Source organism: Malaya genurostris, chromosome 1 (assembly GCF_030247185.1).
Source record: "Malaya genurostris strain Urasoe2022 chromosome 1, Malgen_1.1, whole genome shotgun sequence".
Lineage (NCBI taxonomy): Eukaryota > Metazoa > Arthropoda > Insecta > Diptera > Culicidae > Malaya > Malaya genurostris.
The window spans coordinates 135,650,681-135,670,516 of NC_080570.1; the positions used below are offsets into that span (position 1 = coordinate 135,650,681).

Consider the following 19,836-nt stretch of genomic DNA (forward strand, 5'->3'; position numbering starts at 1 on the left):
GGCATATGTTCCTGTGATTTGAAGTCAACTTTTTTTTACACTACCGGAACTATAAATGCAAAAATCTATCAATCTGAGTGTCTCCAGAAGAGATTGCTGCCTTTATATAAGAAGCATAGTACACCTCCACTGTTGTGGCCGGATTTAGTGTCGGTTCACTATGCCAAGACCACTCTCAATTGGCTTGCGGAAAAGGGTATAAATTTCGTTGAGAAAAAATATCAATCCACCAAATTGCCCTCAGCTTCGACCCATCGAACGTTACTGGGTAATCGTGAAGATGGTCTTCAAGAAGACTGGCAAGGCAGCTGGGAACATGCAGGAGTTCAAAAAAATTTGAGCTCAAGCGTCCAAAAAATGCGATGCAACATTCGTCCGAAACTTGATGGAGAGCGTTCGATCAAAAGTTAGAAAATTCGTGAAGGAATAACTTAAATTTAATCCGGTTTTCATTATGCTCAAGATTAACCTCGTACAATTTTTAGTTTGAATAAAATATCGTTTTTTATCATAATTTGAAAGAAAAATTTATAGATAGCTTATTTTCGATACACTCCTTAAAATTAGATTTATGGTTGATTGCAATGTCGTAAATAATATTCACCAAAAAGATAGAGGCCATCAATGAACGATATTCTAACCTATGCAGGATTCCGCTGAAGATCACCTGCTTTGATAGAATATTTTTATAATCTCTTATTGTGACTTACGAGTAAAATGAATCAATATGGAGTATACAAAGGTTATAACTACACCGGATTAATTTCCGATGACGCGTCTACCTCTAGAGGAGGTCCTTGTCAATATTCAGTAAATGTTTTAACACATTTTGGCCTTCCGCATTGCAAAATATTTGACATCAACCTGATGATTCATTCTACAAACTGACTGCAAGCTCATTTGTTATATAGATAACAGTGACAAATATTCTCTCGCATAATAATGACATTATTAAAATTGGATATATATGAAAAAGGAACTGTCTACCTTGACAGCCTCTCGAATTGTGCACTTAAGAAAACAAAGCAAAGCATGGAAGCCGGAGATTATCTCACCTGTTTTGATTCTTATTATCAGTCGTAAAACACACAGACAACCCAATGACGGCAGGTAGATTCGTAGCACAGTCCTCCCCCGCTGCTAATGGTGATGATTGGCTACCGAGCTTCCTCCCTCCTTCCTTTCCGTGCCGTTTACACCTTTTACCGCCAGAAACCAGCTTGAACTTGAGCATGACATCAACGTTTACCTTTTGCAATCTCCTTCGGTTTCATTCTGTTTACCCGACCATACCCTTCACGTGTTCGATCTGGCTCGTGCCTGCTACTCCCGTCGTCGTCCCGTCCCAAGACCGCAACAACAAACTAAACGAGATAAATCATCTTAATGACCTTGTTCCACACGCATCATTGGCAGGAGTCATCGCAGCACGCAGCACACCGGTCCAGTCCGGCTACGGGGTAATATTTGCTCGACCGATTTGCTGCCCTACAAACGCAAGGACGACGAATTCCTGACTCAGTCCAGTCCAGTGTTGAGCGAATATGCGCTTGCTGGTTTTGTTCGCTTGTGCGTGGCTGGCAGAGGACTGGAGATGTTAATTACCAGCACTGATGATTTGCTGTGACGTACGGTGTTAGTAAACACGATAAGCAACATGTGTAGGTATAGGTAGTTAGCATCGTTTGGCTTTTTGGTGCACATTCGTACAGGATCGCACGCGGATTTTTTGTTGTATTTAACACATTGTTTGATTGATCACAAATTTACAGCTTAAAACTTCTATCAACGCCAGTAGAATTTCCTACAACGCGGTTCACCGGGCGTATGAATAAGATACACGTTGTAGAAGTCCCCCAGAACTTGGACTAATTGGAGCAGTGGACGTTTATCTCGCTTCTGTCAGCAGCAAATTTGTTGCACTCACTTAGGCCCTCAAATTTAAGCGATTTGGCGAAAAAATTAGCTAAGAACTGCTTCACCGCCAGATGGTTTAAATATGAAGTATCACAAAAAAATTAGCATATGAAAAAACATGGGTTCAGAACAATTTTGGAGGATCTTGAAGTTTGTCAAATAGTAAATGTATTAATTCGAAATCACTTCATTAGATGGAGCTAATCTGCTTGAATATTGATTTTGAATATTAAAATGATGTTTTTATTCAAAAACTGAAAACCGAAATATTTAGAGCAATTTTGTTTCCTTAAAAGTCAAGGCCTACATTATGAATCGCTAGTTCACCTGTTGGTGCTCGTATCTATAGTAGTCTTAGTTTTCAAATAGGTTCTGGGGTGTAGCTGCTTCGATTTATCATATTTTAGGCTTTCTGTATAGCCAAAATTTTACAGATTTCTATCATATCGATGAAAGAATGAGAATTGAAATTTATTGGTTCTCCCTGCATTTTGGTTTCGTCTTGTTGTACACTCAGGCAAAAACTATATGAAATTTCATTTATTTATTTATTTATGGAACAAGGGAAAAGCCCGATGGAGATGAAATTTGGTAATCTCTCTCTCCAGCAGGCATAAAACCTTCTCATTATTTGTATCAACAGATTACAATGATCCAACAGATACATTTGGACTTATTACTAACAATTGAAACTAACAATTAAAACTAACAATTAAAACTAAATCTATAACCCTATAACTAGTTGATGGCACCAAGCATTACATGGCAGTAATAGTACTCTTGCTTAAAAGGTGAGAGAGAAGAGTTGGTGGAGAAGCTGGTAGACGAGCGTGGACTAGCAACTGTGTTAGAATCGGCATGAAGATCTAATTAGTGGCCAAAAAGATGGTGGAAGGCAGATAAAATGACGGGTTTAGAATCAGCATGCACGGAGAACCCGCAGATCACAAAATTAAAATATTGCAATTGTTGTTTCACGCCCTGGTTGTTTCAACTTAAATGTTGTTGCTGTCACTTGGCGGAGAACGAAGACAGCAAAACGCAGAACAAAAAACCTCTTTATTTCACCACAGCGTTTCATATTGAAAATTTTCATTGGTAAATGAACGTCATTTATGTTAGTTACGTAGTGGTCGTTTTATGTTACTGAAATTATGCAGAAGAATATAACAGTTAATTGTGAAACAAGTTTTCCATGTGTTAAATAGATATTCTTACAGTATAAATGTATAACCGCTTAACGCTTAAAATTTGTTGCTAAAGTGAAGTGGTACTATTTGTATTTTCTTCAAAGTGTATCTGTAGCATTAGGTTTACCAGCGAGCCATTCTGCAAGTGAAGGAAAAATTTCCTAATACCCTGTGACCATTTTTCTGGTGAGTTCCCTTTTGAGAATTGTAATCTTTTGGTTCATTTCTATATCCTTTGTGAGTTTAGTGATAAAGATATAAGCAGGTCATTAGGTAAAATTTCGTTGTTCAAGCAGTGAACGATTAGCTGCCCCCTGAAGAGGTTAACAGTAAAAAATATTTATTGCAATTGGCGTCTTAAGTTCAAATAACTGAATAATTGGTTGATACAACTGAGCCATTTTTTTGCTTTCATGCATACAAGTAACTTTGCTGGGATTGTGTCTTTGCTCAATTGCACGAGTGACATCTCATTGAAACGTTTCATTGTGTTCGCTCAGTGTGTTTGGCATTGCTCAACTGAAACGTTTCATTACTTGTTTGTGGTGCGTGTCTTTGTTGGGTGTCGTTGATAAGCTGTCAGCACGATAAATCAAAAATGACAGATTAGTTGAAACAACAGTCGATTAGTTGAACCAAATTTTAACCAATCAAAATCAGAAAAACAACTAATATTTTAATTGTTTTGCGATCGCTGGCTTTTCCGTGTGTAGATCTAATTAGTGTTCGAAGAATGCATGGTGGAAGACAGAGAGAAAGAAGAAGAGACGACCGGGTTAATTTCGTCGAGCGAATCTAGTTAGTTTCCAATGGAGAATGGTGGAGAGGAGTGGGGGTTGAACGAAAATACAATAATGTATGTATGCATTTATGTGGAGCAGGGAAAAGCCCACTGGAGTTGAGAATGTTTAAACCTCTGCCTCCAGTAGGCATGAAACCTCCTCATCTTTGTACCAATCTTTGATTTTAAAACTAAAATGATAAGTGACTAATGGCGTTTTTCATTGAAAAACACTGGTGGCGTGGATTGCTCTGGTTTTGCACTTTCGAGCAGAAATGGCAATGAAACACCGTCAAAATGTTGCATTTCTGCTCGAAAGTGCAAAATCAGAGCAATCCACGCCACCAGTGTTTTTCAATGAAAAACGGCATAAGAAACAATCGTTTGATTACATTACGAGATACATGAAAATCGAAGACATTATATAAGTTAACGAATAAACGACACATACTAGTAAATGGTTCATTGAATCCATAGTTTGTTCTGGCGGAAGGTAATCTTCAAAAGGGGTGATAACGCAGACTACGACGATGAATGTCGAAATTGATTAATTGTAAGAGTTCGGGACAATGAAAAGATCCAAGCCTATAAGTTCACAGCAATCTTGGTAACTAGGTAGATTTGCAGGGTCGTTCCATGGAAGATTGCGTAGAGCAAACCGAACAAATTTTCGCTGGATAGCTTCGACGCGCTCGTCGTCGATTTGACAGTAAGGTGACTAAATAATAGCGCCATATTCAAGCGTCGAACGGACTAGTGCACAATATATTGCCTTAAGGCAGTGTACATTGATAAAGTTTTTGGTTACGCGAATAATAAATCCTAGAACTGAGCGGAAACATATATTGGAGAAGCCAAATGAATGAAAAACTAACAGAAAAGATGAATTTTTGGAAAAAGATACGCTCAGGGACAGGACTCGAACCGGCGTTCTTATGCATTCCGTGCATACGCGTTATCATTTCGCCACTCTGAATCTTGTTTTAGTCACTCTAAAACGCCAGTTAGACACAATAGCGCGTACATCGAACATGGTCTACATCCTGGCCGTCACCCGACCGATACCTTACATCCAAACATCTTCTCTGTCCATCAAACACTAGTCTTCTCGCTTTATACCTATTTCTCCGATCAAGCATTGAGTAGGAGAGTGTATTTATAATCGCTTGTCACCTTCTTTAATGGTGCCAGTCGCTGGCTGGACATCGTCAGCGACAGACCCCTATGAAGGTTGTATTGATTGTCTGCCCTTTCCTACCAGAAGCAGATTATTACGGAAAATCAAACCGCAATTGTTTTTAACGATTTATTAATTTTAGTTGTTTGACGTAAAGCCGCCATAACTAAGTCCTGTCTCTGAGCGTATCTTTTTCCAAAAATTCATCTTTTCTGTTAGTTTTTCATTCATTTGGCTTCTCCAATATATGTTTCCGCTCAGTCATTGCAAAACTGAACTTAGTTATGGCGGCTTTAGGTCAAACAACTAAAATTAATAAATCGTTAAATCCTAGAAGCTTTGAAGCCTTGAAAGTTATGTAATTAATGTGGTTTTTGAAGTTTAAATTGGCATCAAGAATAATTCCTAAGTCCTTTACAAATGATTCGCGTTTCAGCACTTTTCCCGTAATGTTGTATTCGTATCTTATAAACGAGTGTTTGCGAGAGAAGGAAATAACAGAGCATTTTGAGGCGTTCAATGCCATTCTGTTTATTCGACACCAATTGGCGAATGAATCAAGCTGTGATTGTAGAAATATTGTGTCTTCTTGAGATTTAACCTGGTGATATAGCTTGAAATCGTCAGCAAAGGACAGCTTACAGCATTTCAACAAAAAATTGAGATCATTAAGGTATAGTAAAAATATAAATGGTCCCAAATGACTGCCCTGGAGTACTCCAGAGCTGACGGCGAAGGGTGTCGTCGAGCAGTTTCAAATTTTTACAGACATTTTGCGGCCAGTTAAATATGAATGGAGCCAGTTCAGTAAGGATCCATTGAAACCAAGTCTATCGAGCTTAGCTACTGTTATTTGATGATTTATCTTGCTACTGTTATTTGATGATTTATCTTATCATAATGATATCGTATGGCTTTTAGCCACAAGATTATCGTATGCGAATCATAAGACCGCCTTATGAAGTCACGAAAATTGTCATAAGGCTTCTAACATATTGAAATTCATGCGAAATTTCTTGTAACAATGTGGGAAATTTCTATGACAAACATATGTGACTTTTTCAAATATTATTTCTCCATTCTAGAATTTTGACTTCAGCTACAACATATCAAAAAAAAATCAGAAATACCTTTTTTGAGATATATGAATTATAAGTGTTCTTCTTGAAATAAAAATTATTTTTCTGCGGAACTAATTTTTTTTATGTAAGGAGTGTATCGGAAATAAGCTATCCACAAATTTTTCTTTCAAATTGTGATAAAAACGATATTTTTTTCAAACTAAAAATTGGTCATTTATTGTACGAGGTTAAACTTGAGCATAATGAAAACCTGATGAAATTTAAGTTATTCCTTCACGAATTTTCGAACTTTTGATTGAACGCTCTTCATCAAGTTCCGGACAAGTGTTGCATCGCATTTTTTGACGTTTTTTTTTCAATCCTGCATGTTCCCAGCTGCCTTACCAGGCTTCTTGAAGACCCTCTTCACGATTGCCCAGTAAGTTGAGAGTAATTTGGTGGATTGATATTTTTCTCAACGCAATTTATACCCTTTTCCGCAAGCCAATTGAGGGTGGTTTTGGCATAGTGAGCCGACGCCAAATCCGGCCAAAATTGTGGAGATATAATATGCTTCTTATATAAAGGCAGCAATCTCTTCTGGAGACACTCAGATCGATAGATTTCTGCATTTATAGTTCCGGTAGTGTAAAAAAAGGTTGACTTAAAACCACAGGAACATGTTGCTTGCCATACCAGTATCTTTCGAACGAATTTCTTCACTTGAATCGACCTGTCCGCATCGCTTACATCCTCCCCAACGACGACAGTAAAGTATTGTGGACCTGGAAGCAGGCCCGTACCCAGAATTTCGTTTCGGGAGGGGCCCAAAGATAAAAAAATAATGTTACTGAAGATTGCTTATGTAGCTAATTCTCGGTGTGCCTTTTACGAGTGTTTTTAACATACAATTTAAACTTTTCCACTGGAACTGTTATTGTATTCCATTATTGTCTGAGACCTTCGAAATAATTATATATCTATTTTTGATTTCGGGAGGGGCCTGGGCCCCTTGGGCCCCCCCTCTGGGTACGTGACTGCCTGGAAGGGTTTTTGAGTCCTCCTTTACGTAAGTCTCATCGTCCATCAAAACGCATGGATCCGGACACTGCAAAGACGCGAATACAATTTCCGGGCCCTTATTGCTGCTCGCTGCTTCTGTTCTACACTTTGTTTCGAGATTTTTTGTTTCTTGTAGGTCTTCAGGTGATTTCGCCTCTTGATACTCTGGATCATTCCGACACTCGTTTCTGCTTTTTGGGCCAAATCACGTATTGATATTGATTTGTTCTTCATGATCCAGTTTCGGGTTGCAAGAACCGGGTTTTCTGCCTCTTCCTGGTAGCTCATCCAATGAATAGTGTTCCTTAAACTTATTAATGATGGTTTTAACACTGGCATGAAGAATTCCAAACCGCTTCGCACATTTTCGCATGGTAATACCCTTCTCACTTAGCCATGTGTCCAGCACCTTAATTTTCACTTCCTTTTCAACACGCGACATTTGGAAAACGCAGAATTTCAACCGCACAAACAAGTAAACAAACGAAAGCTGACAGCCAAACGCACAGCATGCTGTGATCTTAGCATAACAAAACCATCACAAATACATGCGCACAACAGAAATGTATGTGGATAGCTTATTTTCGATACACTCCTTAGATTAATCGAAAGATATGTTTCCTTTTTTGATCAGAAAGATATGTGATCCCTCAAGCATACACTTAACACTTGCGATTAGAAACTTTCTGAAGATGATGAAGTTACAGCTAAAACGATTCACAGAGATTCTACAGTTTTTGTTAAAAAACAGTAATTCGAACATTAGAATATTATATCGAAAAAAATAAGGAAATTTACATGACATGGAAATCAATGTTAATATGGAATCGACATCAGTTGAATAAAGAACTTGATTGCAAATTATCATCGATGTGAAACTATATTTTTACCAGTTTACACTTGAATTGCAAACAAAAAACTCAGGTTTCTTTTATCGTAATTGCCATCCGGGTTACATCTTTGACATTACCCTACCACCCGTTTTTATAACTTTCATCATTGAATACTTTAATGAACACGTATGTTTGGAATGAAAATTAATCTACGACGTAATCCACAAAAATTTTTAAAGGTTCGTAACAACCAAAAGGTCGAAGAAACTCGAAACATTTTAGCACTACTACATACCCAACTTTCTGGTAATGAGTATATTTATTATGCGCAACAAATCTGAATAACTATCTGGGGATTTTTAAAATGGTCACTACATACGTGATGGAATGCACCAGAAAATTAGAATCAAATTTCACGCAAGTGTGGCAATAAGAGATAGAAAAGCAATCTGCCAGAAAACGTTCTTGTTAATGGAGAAAAGTGCATGATGGGATAAACAAAACACACGGTCTAAATGTAATCTCTGTTTGTCTGTGTCTAGAATAACGTCATTCCTTTTTACCGTAAATACCGCCCTCATCTCTGATTGAAAGAAAAGCGAAACTGTCAGAAAAATAAAACCGACCAAATGATTCATGAATTTAAATGACTTCATTTTTTTTTTCTCGCAATCTCCCACTCAAGATGACAGAAACCGTCTTACACCTTCAGTAAGAGAGGATGATTCAGAAATGTGCACCTGAGTACCAGTTTCCATTCTCCTATGCTGTTCGGCTCTCGGATATTCTTTTTCGCTTTCTATTTTTGAACCCCAAATCCCTACTTTACGGACAGTAAAAACAATTCGTTTCGGTTACTTAATCAGACGACGACGACGATAATTTTCCGATTTCTACACGTCGAAGCACAAAAAGGTAAACAAATGTTCTACAAGAAATTCTTGAACGTTTGAAAAACATCTCAATCACACCAAGACGGTTTAGTTTTTTTTTAATTCATTTAATAAATTCGTTATTCCTGACGGAACGGTGCTTCACATAAAGTGGAAGTATTTTTTAAAATATTTTACAAATTTATAATGCTATGTCAATTGTCAAAATTCAATTTAAGAATTTCTTGCTTGTAGGAAATATGAAGAACAAGATGAATTTCGACTATTATTTTATACACTCTAATCGTCAGTCAATCAATAAATGTTTGTTTTCTCAATATTACTCAGAAAGCTGTGAATGGTAGAATATTTATTGCTCCAATTAACAAGGCCCTGCTGAACATGGCTTGCTAGGATGCGGTGCTGCAATAATAACCTTACATATCCATTTCAAAGGACTTTTTCGTTCTTCTGTTTCTTCACCGAGAAGTGTGACGGATTGTAATACGATCAAAAGCGAGTTAGTTCTACTTTTTTTTTCGTTAGTCTGCTTGATTTATGATGATGCCATTGAAAAATTTATTGACCGTCAGCGACGACAGTCGGACAGTTGGAGTCGGTACAACACACGACCGATTCGCTGCCGTGTGCCGTGACGAAACCAGCCGATTCGATGTGACCCAGAATAGAATTGGGTTGACGCCCACGATGACCGGGACGGGCGGTGAATCTCGCGACAGCCGGTAGCACGCGGATCAAAGTTACTTGCCACTTCTGTAACCAGATGCCAGATGACGGACGGTGCTGCGGTGTTCGGAATTGGCTTCCTTAATTTTCTAATTTGCTCTGTTTCGGCTGTTTTGTACAGGGTTTTATCTACACAATCTTTCCCATCCATCCATACGGGTATAATCAATTTTTGATGACTCGACCAAAAACGGAGCTAGTTGTGAATTGGAAAGGATACTTCCGGTGTTCAGTGGAATAAGTCAAACCAATAACGGTACTTTTATGCCTGGAATATAGCATCTGGCATCAGAACCGCATATTGATAAAATGGGACCAATTTTATCGCAAACAATAACGGAAGTCCGTACCGAAGAAATAAACAAAAATTAGACTTATTTTTATGTAGCTCCTTTTACTAAGTGTAGTATCCATTCCAGGCTGCCATTTCCGAAGCGAAATTGGGAAATGTTTGAAGGGAACAATTCCGCCGTAATGCGACATGCCTTCTCGAACAAACCCTACGCTGGAATTAAGGAAAAAATGAATTAATATTAGCGATCGCGGGTGTATATCGCATTATTAGATTTGTTCAGTGGTATCTTCCACACTGTCTTTACATCGTGATGAATTAGAATCTTTCAACAAAATTTAAAACATTGTTGGTCGAGCAAGACAATGCAAGTGACTTAAAATAATCCCCGAAGATATAGGCAGCGTGTGTTACGGAATCTCTGTCTTTTTGTTAAAAACCATTCAATCGTGTTTCGTCGAAGAACCCCAAATCGACCAATCTACGAACGAAATAGCTTTTCAAGATTGTAATGCTTGTCCATAGTCTTACTCTGATCTGAGATGTACACGGGAAAAAAATCAATCTACCCGATATATAAAATGTTATAAAGACGGTACAAGAACTTTGTTGTAATTTATTGAAAGGATGCTTTTTGGACAAGTGTTATTTAACAAAATGATTATTTTGAGTTAAAGGTCAACGTTTCGAAGGATTATCCCTTCATCTTCAGAGCAACCGCAAAGCAAATATTTTCGATAAGTGGATACTGTGCAATTTTATCCAGATCCGACTTTTGGTTTCGAAACTATATGGCGATGAATATCAAAACTTTCAAATCGTCATACATAATGACGATGCAAAACCGCTACGGAAGAACAGAACACCACAGCCATTCGAACGAAGCACACAACATATAGCGTGCATTTATTTTGGTAATTCAGAAGACCCAACGAAAGACACACTAGACTCATGGATCAAAAAAACAAAACCCTTCTTAATCCACCTAGTGGTGTGATAATGCCTTTCTTTTTTTTCATAACAGTCTCATGAAAATATATTTCATACTTTTATTAAATAATTTCGGATACTAATTTCGACACCAATTGATTCAGATTGATTCGAGTAGTCCATAAAAGCATGCTTCACTGTTTATGTCACACAGTCAGCATCATTCCCAAACTAGTGCTTGACATTTGCGTTGCCTATTTGTATTTGTAAGAGTGATGGTAATCTAAAAAACCCGAATCTTTCATTGCATTGTGCCTCTTAGAAAAAAATTGACAAAAAAGCTCTGGAAATAAGTATATGTGAAAACTGATCATATTTGAAAAAATAAAAAATGAATCAGTGAAAAAATCGCGGGAAGACGTAAAACATGAATTAATCAGGTTGCTGTAACATTCAAACCAATTAGTTGTAAATTGATTATGTAGATACCAAAAGCACAAATATAAAATTAGGGGACCCATTTCCACTGTTGCACATTGTTTAACAATGCTCTATCATGACGCCAAAGCACTGAAGGATTGTCTGGTTGACAGCTGACTCCAGTGACGGTCTAGAGAGCTTTTCCTATTTGAACCTAATCTTCGTTTATAGGTCTTACTATATTGGGTAAACGTAAACATGATAAATCGTAGTAGAACCACTTTCTGCTCTATTTCACGGGCTAAGTGATCCGATTTATTGATCGCTCTAATGGTTTGGCTGTGATAGCACACCCCGCGAAAGGGCTTTCCATTGTCCTATCCGTCACAATCCCCGCCTCGTCGAAACCAGGCATATTACATGCACGAGAACTAAAAACCTCGACCACAAACTAATTCGCTTTCAATTTCTTCTGCTTTTCAGGGTCATCATCGGAGCTCCCAGGGCCGATACGTCCGCCTACCAGGAAGGTGTGGTGAACGGTGGCGCCGTCTACCGGTGTGACATCTCCGACGACAACCGCTGCAACCTAATCCCGTTCGACGCCAAAGGTAAGCTGGTCCGGTCTGGTTGTTTTCCACATTACCTTTCTCGTGGCATTAGAGGTGTTGCATTTCCATGGTTAATAACTTTTTTCTGAGCTGCCGCCTCCTGTGATCGCCGGTGAGGTAATGCGCCTCAGTGCGAAGGTGTTTCTTAGCGGAAGTCGGAAGTTTCAAGTAGTTCGCAGTTCTTAATTTAAGGAGATGACTCACAACAGTCGACCAGACCAGACAGACCGTCAACAGTGAGTGACAACACAGATTAGTTTTATTCGAATCCGTATGTGATTTTCCGTTTCCTATGGAGACTAGTGAATATCAACCAAAAGCCAGGAAGCCCGTGCAAATTAACCACAATTGCATATTCTTGAGGAAGGATTTACCTTCCACACCTTTTGTTAACTATTACCAAAGGAAATGGTGAGAAAGGAAGTGAGATTTATGATCCCATTGTTATTTCTTCTTCTTCTTCAATTTCAATTGGACAACAGTAGCTTCAACACGGGAAATGGTCATTATGACATTCCGTTTCGTTTAAAAAAACCGAACGCACTCGTGGCTTGTCACATAAAAATTATTGTTGATTTGTTTCAATAAAAAAAATTGCCGATTAAGATGACACGCGAATCGTCTCGGATATCAATGGTTTCTGCGAAATGTTGGAATCCGAGTCGTTGCCTTGAACAGTTCGATTCAACGGTAAACTGAGTTCTCATTCAGCATATCGATTAAAATTCACAGTTTGATCTCGATTGAAATTCTATTTATTGATGAATGAAAATAATTTCAATTCTTGAAGTTTGTATATTATTTTTCTTTCTGCTTACTGTTTTATGCCAATGAATTATATTTTGTAGATAATTTGGGGGTGTGCGGTGACAAACAGAGAAATAATATTGATGATTGTTGTCACTAGCAATTTAAAACAAAACTAACCTTCAAACATATTTTATGGGAATGGCGATCCTAGCGACGACCGTTTTTTCTTGGTGTTTTTCTTCTGTCTCTTTGCTCCTTTTATTGGCATAAATAGCGCATGTGTCTTCGATAGTTATATTCTTCATTGTATTGAACAAGTGTCTTGAACTTTAAAAATCTGTTTACAGCTGCTCGTTATTATTACAGTTCATTCTCATATGCTAATTTGTCTAACCAACACAGTTGTATTCTATTACGCCATTAAAAGAAGCTTTGGAATTTGCAATTAGTTCAGGCGAAACCCAAACAGTAATACCAATAGTACGAATTTCTCTTTTAGGTCAATTTGAACCCCAATTCAAAACATAGATCTTCGTTTATATAAAATCTCTAACGTAAGATAGCTTAGCCGTTAAAATAGGCATTAAGTAAATTCCTTTGGGAGGCTGATCAATCTGATTAGATTGCACATGAAAAAGATTTTCAATATTTCTTACACGGAGAACTTTCATAAATCAAAATTGCTATTGTTTTTTTTTCGGCATGGTGAAACAGCCATGCCATTATAAATTGATTTATATAATTTATCTTCACACCTAGGAAATATTACGTATTCTAAAACCGACATACTCTAGACTGGTCCTATTCGGCGAAAGATAGTGGGTACTATCCTATTGCATCTCTGTCCCCAAAGTTTGGCATCCGATGAACGAAATAAAAATATAGGGTTTCTAGATTGATTAAACCCATGATATCTACTCAAAATCTATGTAAATTAATGTTCAGTCTTTCATTCCCATCGTATGCAATTTGGCGTTAGAAAATGGGTACGCAAATAGGCCTGAATAAAAATATCTTTTAAATAAAAGAATAAATTAGGACCACATCGTGTCTGTTGATTTTACAATAAATAAATAAAGAAAGAAATGTCCTCCGCAAAACCAAGAAGTATATGACGTAGAGAGCACTATAAAGGGTGATTTTTTAAGAGGTATAGGATTTCGATTTGAAATAATAACACAAAAAAATTGAGAGAATATATGAAAACTTCATTGGAATCGATTGAACGATCAATATAATTTAATGTTTGAAGATGATTTTATGTAAATGTTGGTCGCGGCTCCTCTTTAGATGGACCTTATGGTAAGGTCCAATTTTGGCACACTCTCTCCGAAATATCGGCCGGTATTTTATGAATAATGCCATCGGCCCATAATTCATACCAAACAGTAACTTTCTTGGGATGCATTGGTAGCTCTTGCAATACTTCTGGTTGATCTTCACTCCAGATGCGGCTATTTTGCTTGTTGACATCCAGAAATGAGCTTCGTCGCAGAACACAATTTTTCGATAAAAAAGAGGTCTTCCTCCAATTTTGCCAGCGATGATTTTAATCATGAATAAATTATGGATCAAACGACGGTTCATGATTAAAGTATAGACCAAACTGAACAAGTTTGACAATGACACAATACACGATTCACGCGTGATCTGTCAAAAACAGTGTTGCCAAAAAGATACCAGCAAAAAAATACCCTTTATCCAACAACAAATTTATTTATTTATTTGGCTTGGTCGCTATGTTCTCACATTATCAGCCACAGTTCGTTTTGTTTCGCTGCTTTAAAATTTACAAACAGATAGTAAGTCCGCAAGTTGTATTCCCGAAACATCATCCGTCGTTGATCGTCAAAGGATTCTGTCAACGGACGCTAAAATGCAGTTTCACCCGAACAATGTGGGTTTGTTTTCAATGCAAATATTTGACACTTCTCTATAGAAAGCGTTACATCAAATTATTCGATTGCGTGTTGACTTTTAAAACTTTTATGTTGTCGTAGCTGATTTGAAAAAGAGCATCCGGGTTTTGGGTGTGAACGGTCTTTGATGCTAATTCTTTTTTTGTTTGAATTGTAATTAGAATTATGGAACAATATCTCTATTTGTTCGATTTTTTTTCTACATAACAGGCTATCGGTTTTACCAGTCAATGGCACCCTGCGATGTTGATTATTTAGGGTCCCAATAGGAGCACCACACGACACAACCGAAGAGACACGTATTTCAAGTTCCGAAACATTAACGCTTCATAAAAACAAATCATATTAATAATCATATTATTTTATTATTGTTCCGAATGGTTGCGTGCGCCGTTGGAGTATTTACCGGCCGGGTCGGGACCGCCCACGAAAAATTCGGTGATTTCATCGAACTGATATGTTTATTATGTGTGCTGTGCTGCCAAAGCGGAAGCAAAACCATAATTAGAAATCTTTTCCCCTCGTGAATCAAAGTTGATAGTCGGTAATGTGGCCATTGAATCTGCTGTTGGTTTTGGAAAAACTTAGTATTTGACATTGAACGACACAGAATGCAACCAGCGCAGCAGCGCTTCGAGGGAACCCTAAACCACCTACCATCGATCACCGACAGGCCCGATCGATTGAAATCACATATAGGTTTCCTTTTAAGGTGCTGTTGCTGTTGCGCGAATCTCTAACTGGCTTCCCTTTGCTGGATTGGCCAACGTGGCCCGTGGCCCGTGGATTATGGTTTGTCGTGTCGGTTCGCTTGAAATGTGAGAAGCCAACATTTCGGTGAACCCGGAGAACTGTGATCGTTTGACGACCAGCGCTTGTTACTTCTGTGGTGATCTTCATAACTAGATAGTGTAATTTATTATATTTGTCCAGTATGGCTCACGTAACGCCAATCCATTTCCATTCAAGGCGCCCCCTTCGAATTCGTGAGAATCGACTTAATCGTCTATCCGTTGCGCAATAATTGACCGTATGGGGAGTGTAAATTATGTACAATCGGCTCTTTGAAGTGCTTGGCTTCTGGCTGGTTGGACAGGTGTTATTTGGAGTCATCAGTCATAATGCAACTGTCATATGATATATCTGAATAAAGCGACCCAATTTGGTTTTTGGGGTTAGAATGTCATGCTGCTTTCAGGATTCTACGTGCTACGTCCTACCTTAACTGGAACGAATCATCGATGGATTGAATAACAAATCTTGATTTATTATTAAATTAACATATGTTTAATCTCTCAGCCTCGATCTTTCAAGTCCTCGTCCCAGTTGCAGCACCTCGTCGAGAACATCTCGTATTTTCAAGGCCAACCCAGCGGCGTTCATTCCTTGCGCGCCGAGAGCGTTATGCTGGTACGACAGGTGCAAAAGGTGCGCAGATTTTCTCTCTCTCTCTCTCTCTCTCTGTACTAACGAAGGCTACGAATCTCAAAGACTGCGGGCCACACGCCGCGACACTCATGACGGCTTTCGGGTTGTATCTGTTGTTTTTTTCTTCGTACTCCGACGGTATGTAAATTGTATGCAATTTAGTACCGAGACCTTTCCAGAGCAGGGAACACGAGTGGACCGCGATGAACAAAATTATACGAATCAGTTCAATCGTTACAATCATGAATATTTGAGTTTTTTTTGTGCGTGTTTACTTGAACCACAGTCCAAACTGTCTTCGGTTGTCCGTTTTATTTCATGAGACATCTCGGTTTCAGGTTCCAGTAATTAATCAAGTGACATTTAACCTGTAATACAGATTGAGCACAACAAAATTTAACCAATATGCATTCACTGTCAAAAACCATCTTTTAAACCGAGACTCGGTGGGTTGACTGTCATATACCATTCACTTGATTTTCTCAGAGATGACTAAGCCGATTTCAACTAACCTAGGTTCATATGAAAGAGCCTAGGGTCCCACAGAACGCTACTGAATTTCCAACTTTCGATTCCGGAACTATTTAAAATTCCAAACCGTCATTCAGAGCGACGATGCAAAAAAGAAACCGGGCGACTAATCTCAGAGACATAACTGGATCACTTGAACACAAATAAAGCGACCATGCTTTTTCCACACTTCCGAACATCGATACACGTAACAGTTCGGCTGAAAAGTTCGTATCGTTTAATAGAAACACACATTTTTTGCCAAAATTCGTTTTTATTATTCAACATAATTGCCATCAGAGGCGATACAGCGATTATAGCGATCTTCCAACTTTTCGATACCATTTTTGTAGTACGATTTGTCCTTTGCCTCAAAATAGGCCTTAGTTTCAGCGATTACCTCTTCATTGCTTCTAAATTTTTTTCCAGCGAGCATTCTCTTGAGGTCTGAGAACAGGAAAAAGTCACTGGGGGCCAAATCTGGAGAATATGGTGGATGAGGGAGCAATTCGAAGCCCCATTCGTCCAATTTCAGCATGGTTTTCATCGACTTGTGACACGGTGCATTGTCTTGATGGAGCACAACTTTTCTCTTCTTCAAATGAGGCCGTTTTTTTGAAATTTCGTCCTTCAAACGCTCTAATAACGCTATATAATAGTCACTGTTGATGGTTTTTCCCTTTTCAAGGTAGTCGATGAAAATTATGCCATGCGAATCCCAAAATACAGACGCCATAAACTTACCGGCCGATTGTTGAGTCATTCCACGCTTTGGGTTCGGTTCATCGCGTGCAGTCCACTCAGCTGACTGTCGATTGGACTCCGGAGTGAAGTGATGGAGCCATGTTTCGTCCATTGTTATATATCGACGAAAAAATCGGTTTTATTTCGATATAACAGCTCCAAACACTGCTCAGAATCATCAATTCGTTGTTGTTTTTGATCGATTGTGAGCTCACGCGGCACCCATTTTGCACAAAGCTTTCTCATATCCAAATATTCGTGAATAATATGTCCAACACGTTCCTTTGATATCTGTAGGGTGTCAGCTATCTCGATCAACTTCACTTTACGGTCATTGAAAATCCTCTTTTGGACGTCCACTGCGTTCATCGTCTTCGGTGCTCATATGACCAGTACGAAATTTTGCAAACCACTTACGAATTGTTGCTTCGCCCGGTGCAGAGTCTGGATAACACTCATCAAGCCATTTTTTGGTATTGTCGCATCTGGCTGGAAAAAAAACAGCCAAAAGCGTTGCAAGAGCTACCAATGCATCCTAAAAAGTCACTGTTTTGTGTATCATGAGTCAGTGCTATCGTGTGATGATTGACGATTTTTTCAGCTCCAAATGGCAGAATTGAGAATGCCTAACACGTGGTTTCAACAAGACGGTGCCACATATAACACGGCACGCAAAACAATGACCAAATTGAGAGCCGCCTTTGGTGAATAGTTTATCTCACGTTTTGGGCCCGTCAATTGGCCGTCTAGATCGTGTGATCTAACGCCTTTGGACTATTTCTTGTGGGGCCATGTTAAGGCTCATTTCTACGAAGAGAAACCAGTAACGATTGACGCACTGAAAGCCAATATTGAAGCACTTATTCGTTAAATATCGGCCGATATGTTGGAGAGCGAAGCTGCGACCAATATTTGCATTCAAACATTGAATTATATCGATCGTTCTATCGATTCCAATAAAGATTTCATCAGTTTTTTGTGTTATTTTTGAAAATCAAATTCTATACCTCTCGCAACATCACCCTCTACAACTAATCGTTTGTGGCCATCTAAATTTCTATTAGGAATGTATATGACATTGACTTCAATAACTTATTTGTGAAAGCCGTCTCGAATACGCAACTGAGAAAAAATGACTGCAATATTTTCGATGCACATAGGGTGGTTAATATGAACAAACATGTTTTTGACACATTCCAAATAGTGATTGTAGCGACGAAAGGCTGTTTTAATTCCAGCTGGCTCATTACACTGCACTGTTCAGATTAAACTCAATAAAACGCTCTCTAGCATGAATTTGTTTCATAGAAGTAACAGGAGCGCAGCATTATCAGCAAGTCTCGAACACACAGTAGGCGCAGTGTTTGAATGACGAGTTTGAATTGGCATAGCGATTGTCTGCGCTCCTGTTACGTTACTTATGCGTACGTTGTTATTCAAGCTAAATGACATGACATGGCTAATATTTTTTTAATCAGCTGCATAACTTGCTTTGTGATTGTTTTTATTATCATTACAACTATTATTAATCACAGCACATGCTGTTTTTATTAAGGGACGGGTAGGGTCTAACACTTTTGAAAAATCATTTATTATTTTCTTTATACTTTCTCATAGTAAAACATAACAAGAATATTCTGAGAAATTTTCAAGCCTATCGGAACATAACTCAGCAAGTTATGGGCCTTTATCTTTACCGATCTCATACTACGAAGAAATAAGAGCTGCGCACACAGGCCCAAGATTTCTGCTTCGATTGACTTAAAAACTTGACAAAACATTCTCAAAATGTTTCATTATAACAAAATACAAATAAAAAATATGGATTTTTGAGAATGTTAGAGCCTACGTGCTCCCTTGAGTAATAAATTGTTTTCTTCGATTTTAAAGACAATAAACTTTAAACGCGTTTTTCACTAAAGCAAGTTTTGAAAGTCCGTGTCCATCGTCATTCAAAAACTACTGCACAATTTTTTTTGTTTCAAATTTTGCACACACTTTCTACATATAAAATACCAGAGCCCAATGTTTTCCTTTTCGTTGTTTGTTACTTTGGGGAGGTTTGACAGCTACAAAATGGCGGATTTTTTTCGTTAAAAGTCGTAGTTTTCACTTTGAACAACCACCAAAAATTAAAAAAAATTAAAAAAAAAATCAAACAGAAACGTTGGGGTCTAGAAAAACTTCTACTATGCTGCGCTGAGATACAGTGGAAACAAACCATGATTTTTAAGAAGCGTTCTCGAAAATACCTCTTCACCGACTTATTTCTCAACATTTTTCTACGAAAAAATTACAAAATGTTGTTCGATTCGACGTTGTTCTCCATGCAAAACATTTGAATTTATTTTGTTGAACGATAATTCTGGAAAAAAAAATCGCAAAAATGATGATTTTTTCATCGTTTATGTTTATACTACGATTCTTTGTAGAATATGCATTTGACTCTTGAACTGAAATTTATATATACAAACACAGAAAAAATGAATGAAAAAAAACCTCAATTTACTACATGGAATGAGAAGTCCCGGGCCTAACAAAGAAAAAGAACTTTTTTATTCGTCTGTATAATCTCCATCTAGAGCGATACAC

The 19,836-nt window shown here is 38.1% G+C and overlaps 1 protein-coding gene across 8 annotated transcripts in view; it reads left to right on the forward strand.

Moving 5' to 3' along the window:
* LOC131425853 (integrin alpha-PS2) overlaps window positions 1-19,836 on the forward strand; it is a 167,662-nt gene that overhangs the window by 34,915 nt on the left and 112,911 nt on the right. For all 8 annotated transcript variants that reach the window (XM_058588085.1, XM_058588084.1, XM_058588090.1 and 5 more), the window contains exon 3: window positions 11,766-11,893. In XM_058588085.1, coding sequence (XP_058444068.1) covers window positions 11,766-11,893 — 128 coding nt within the window. The remainder of the gene's footprint in view (window positions 1-11,765; window positions 11,894-19,836) is intronic.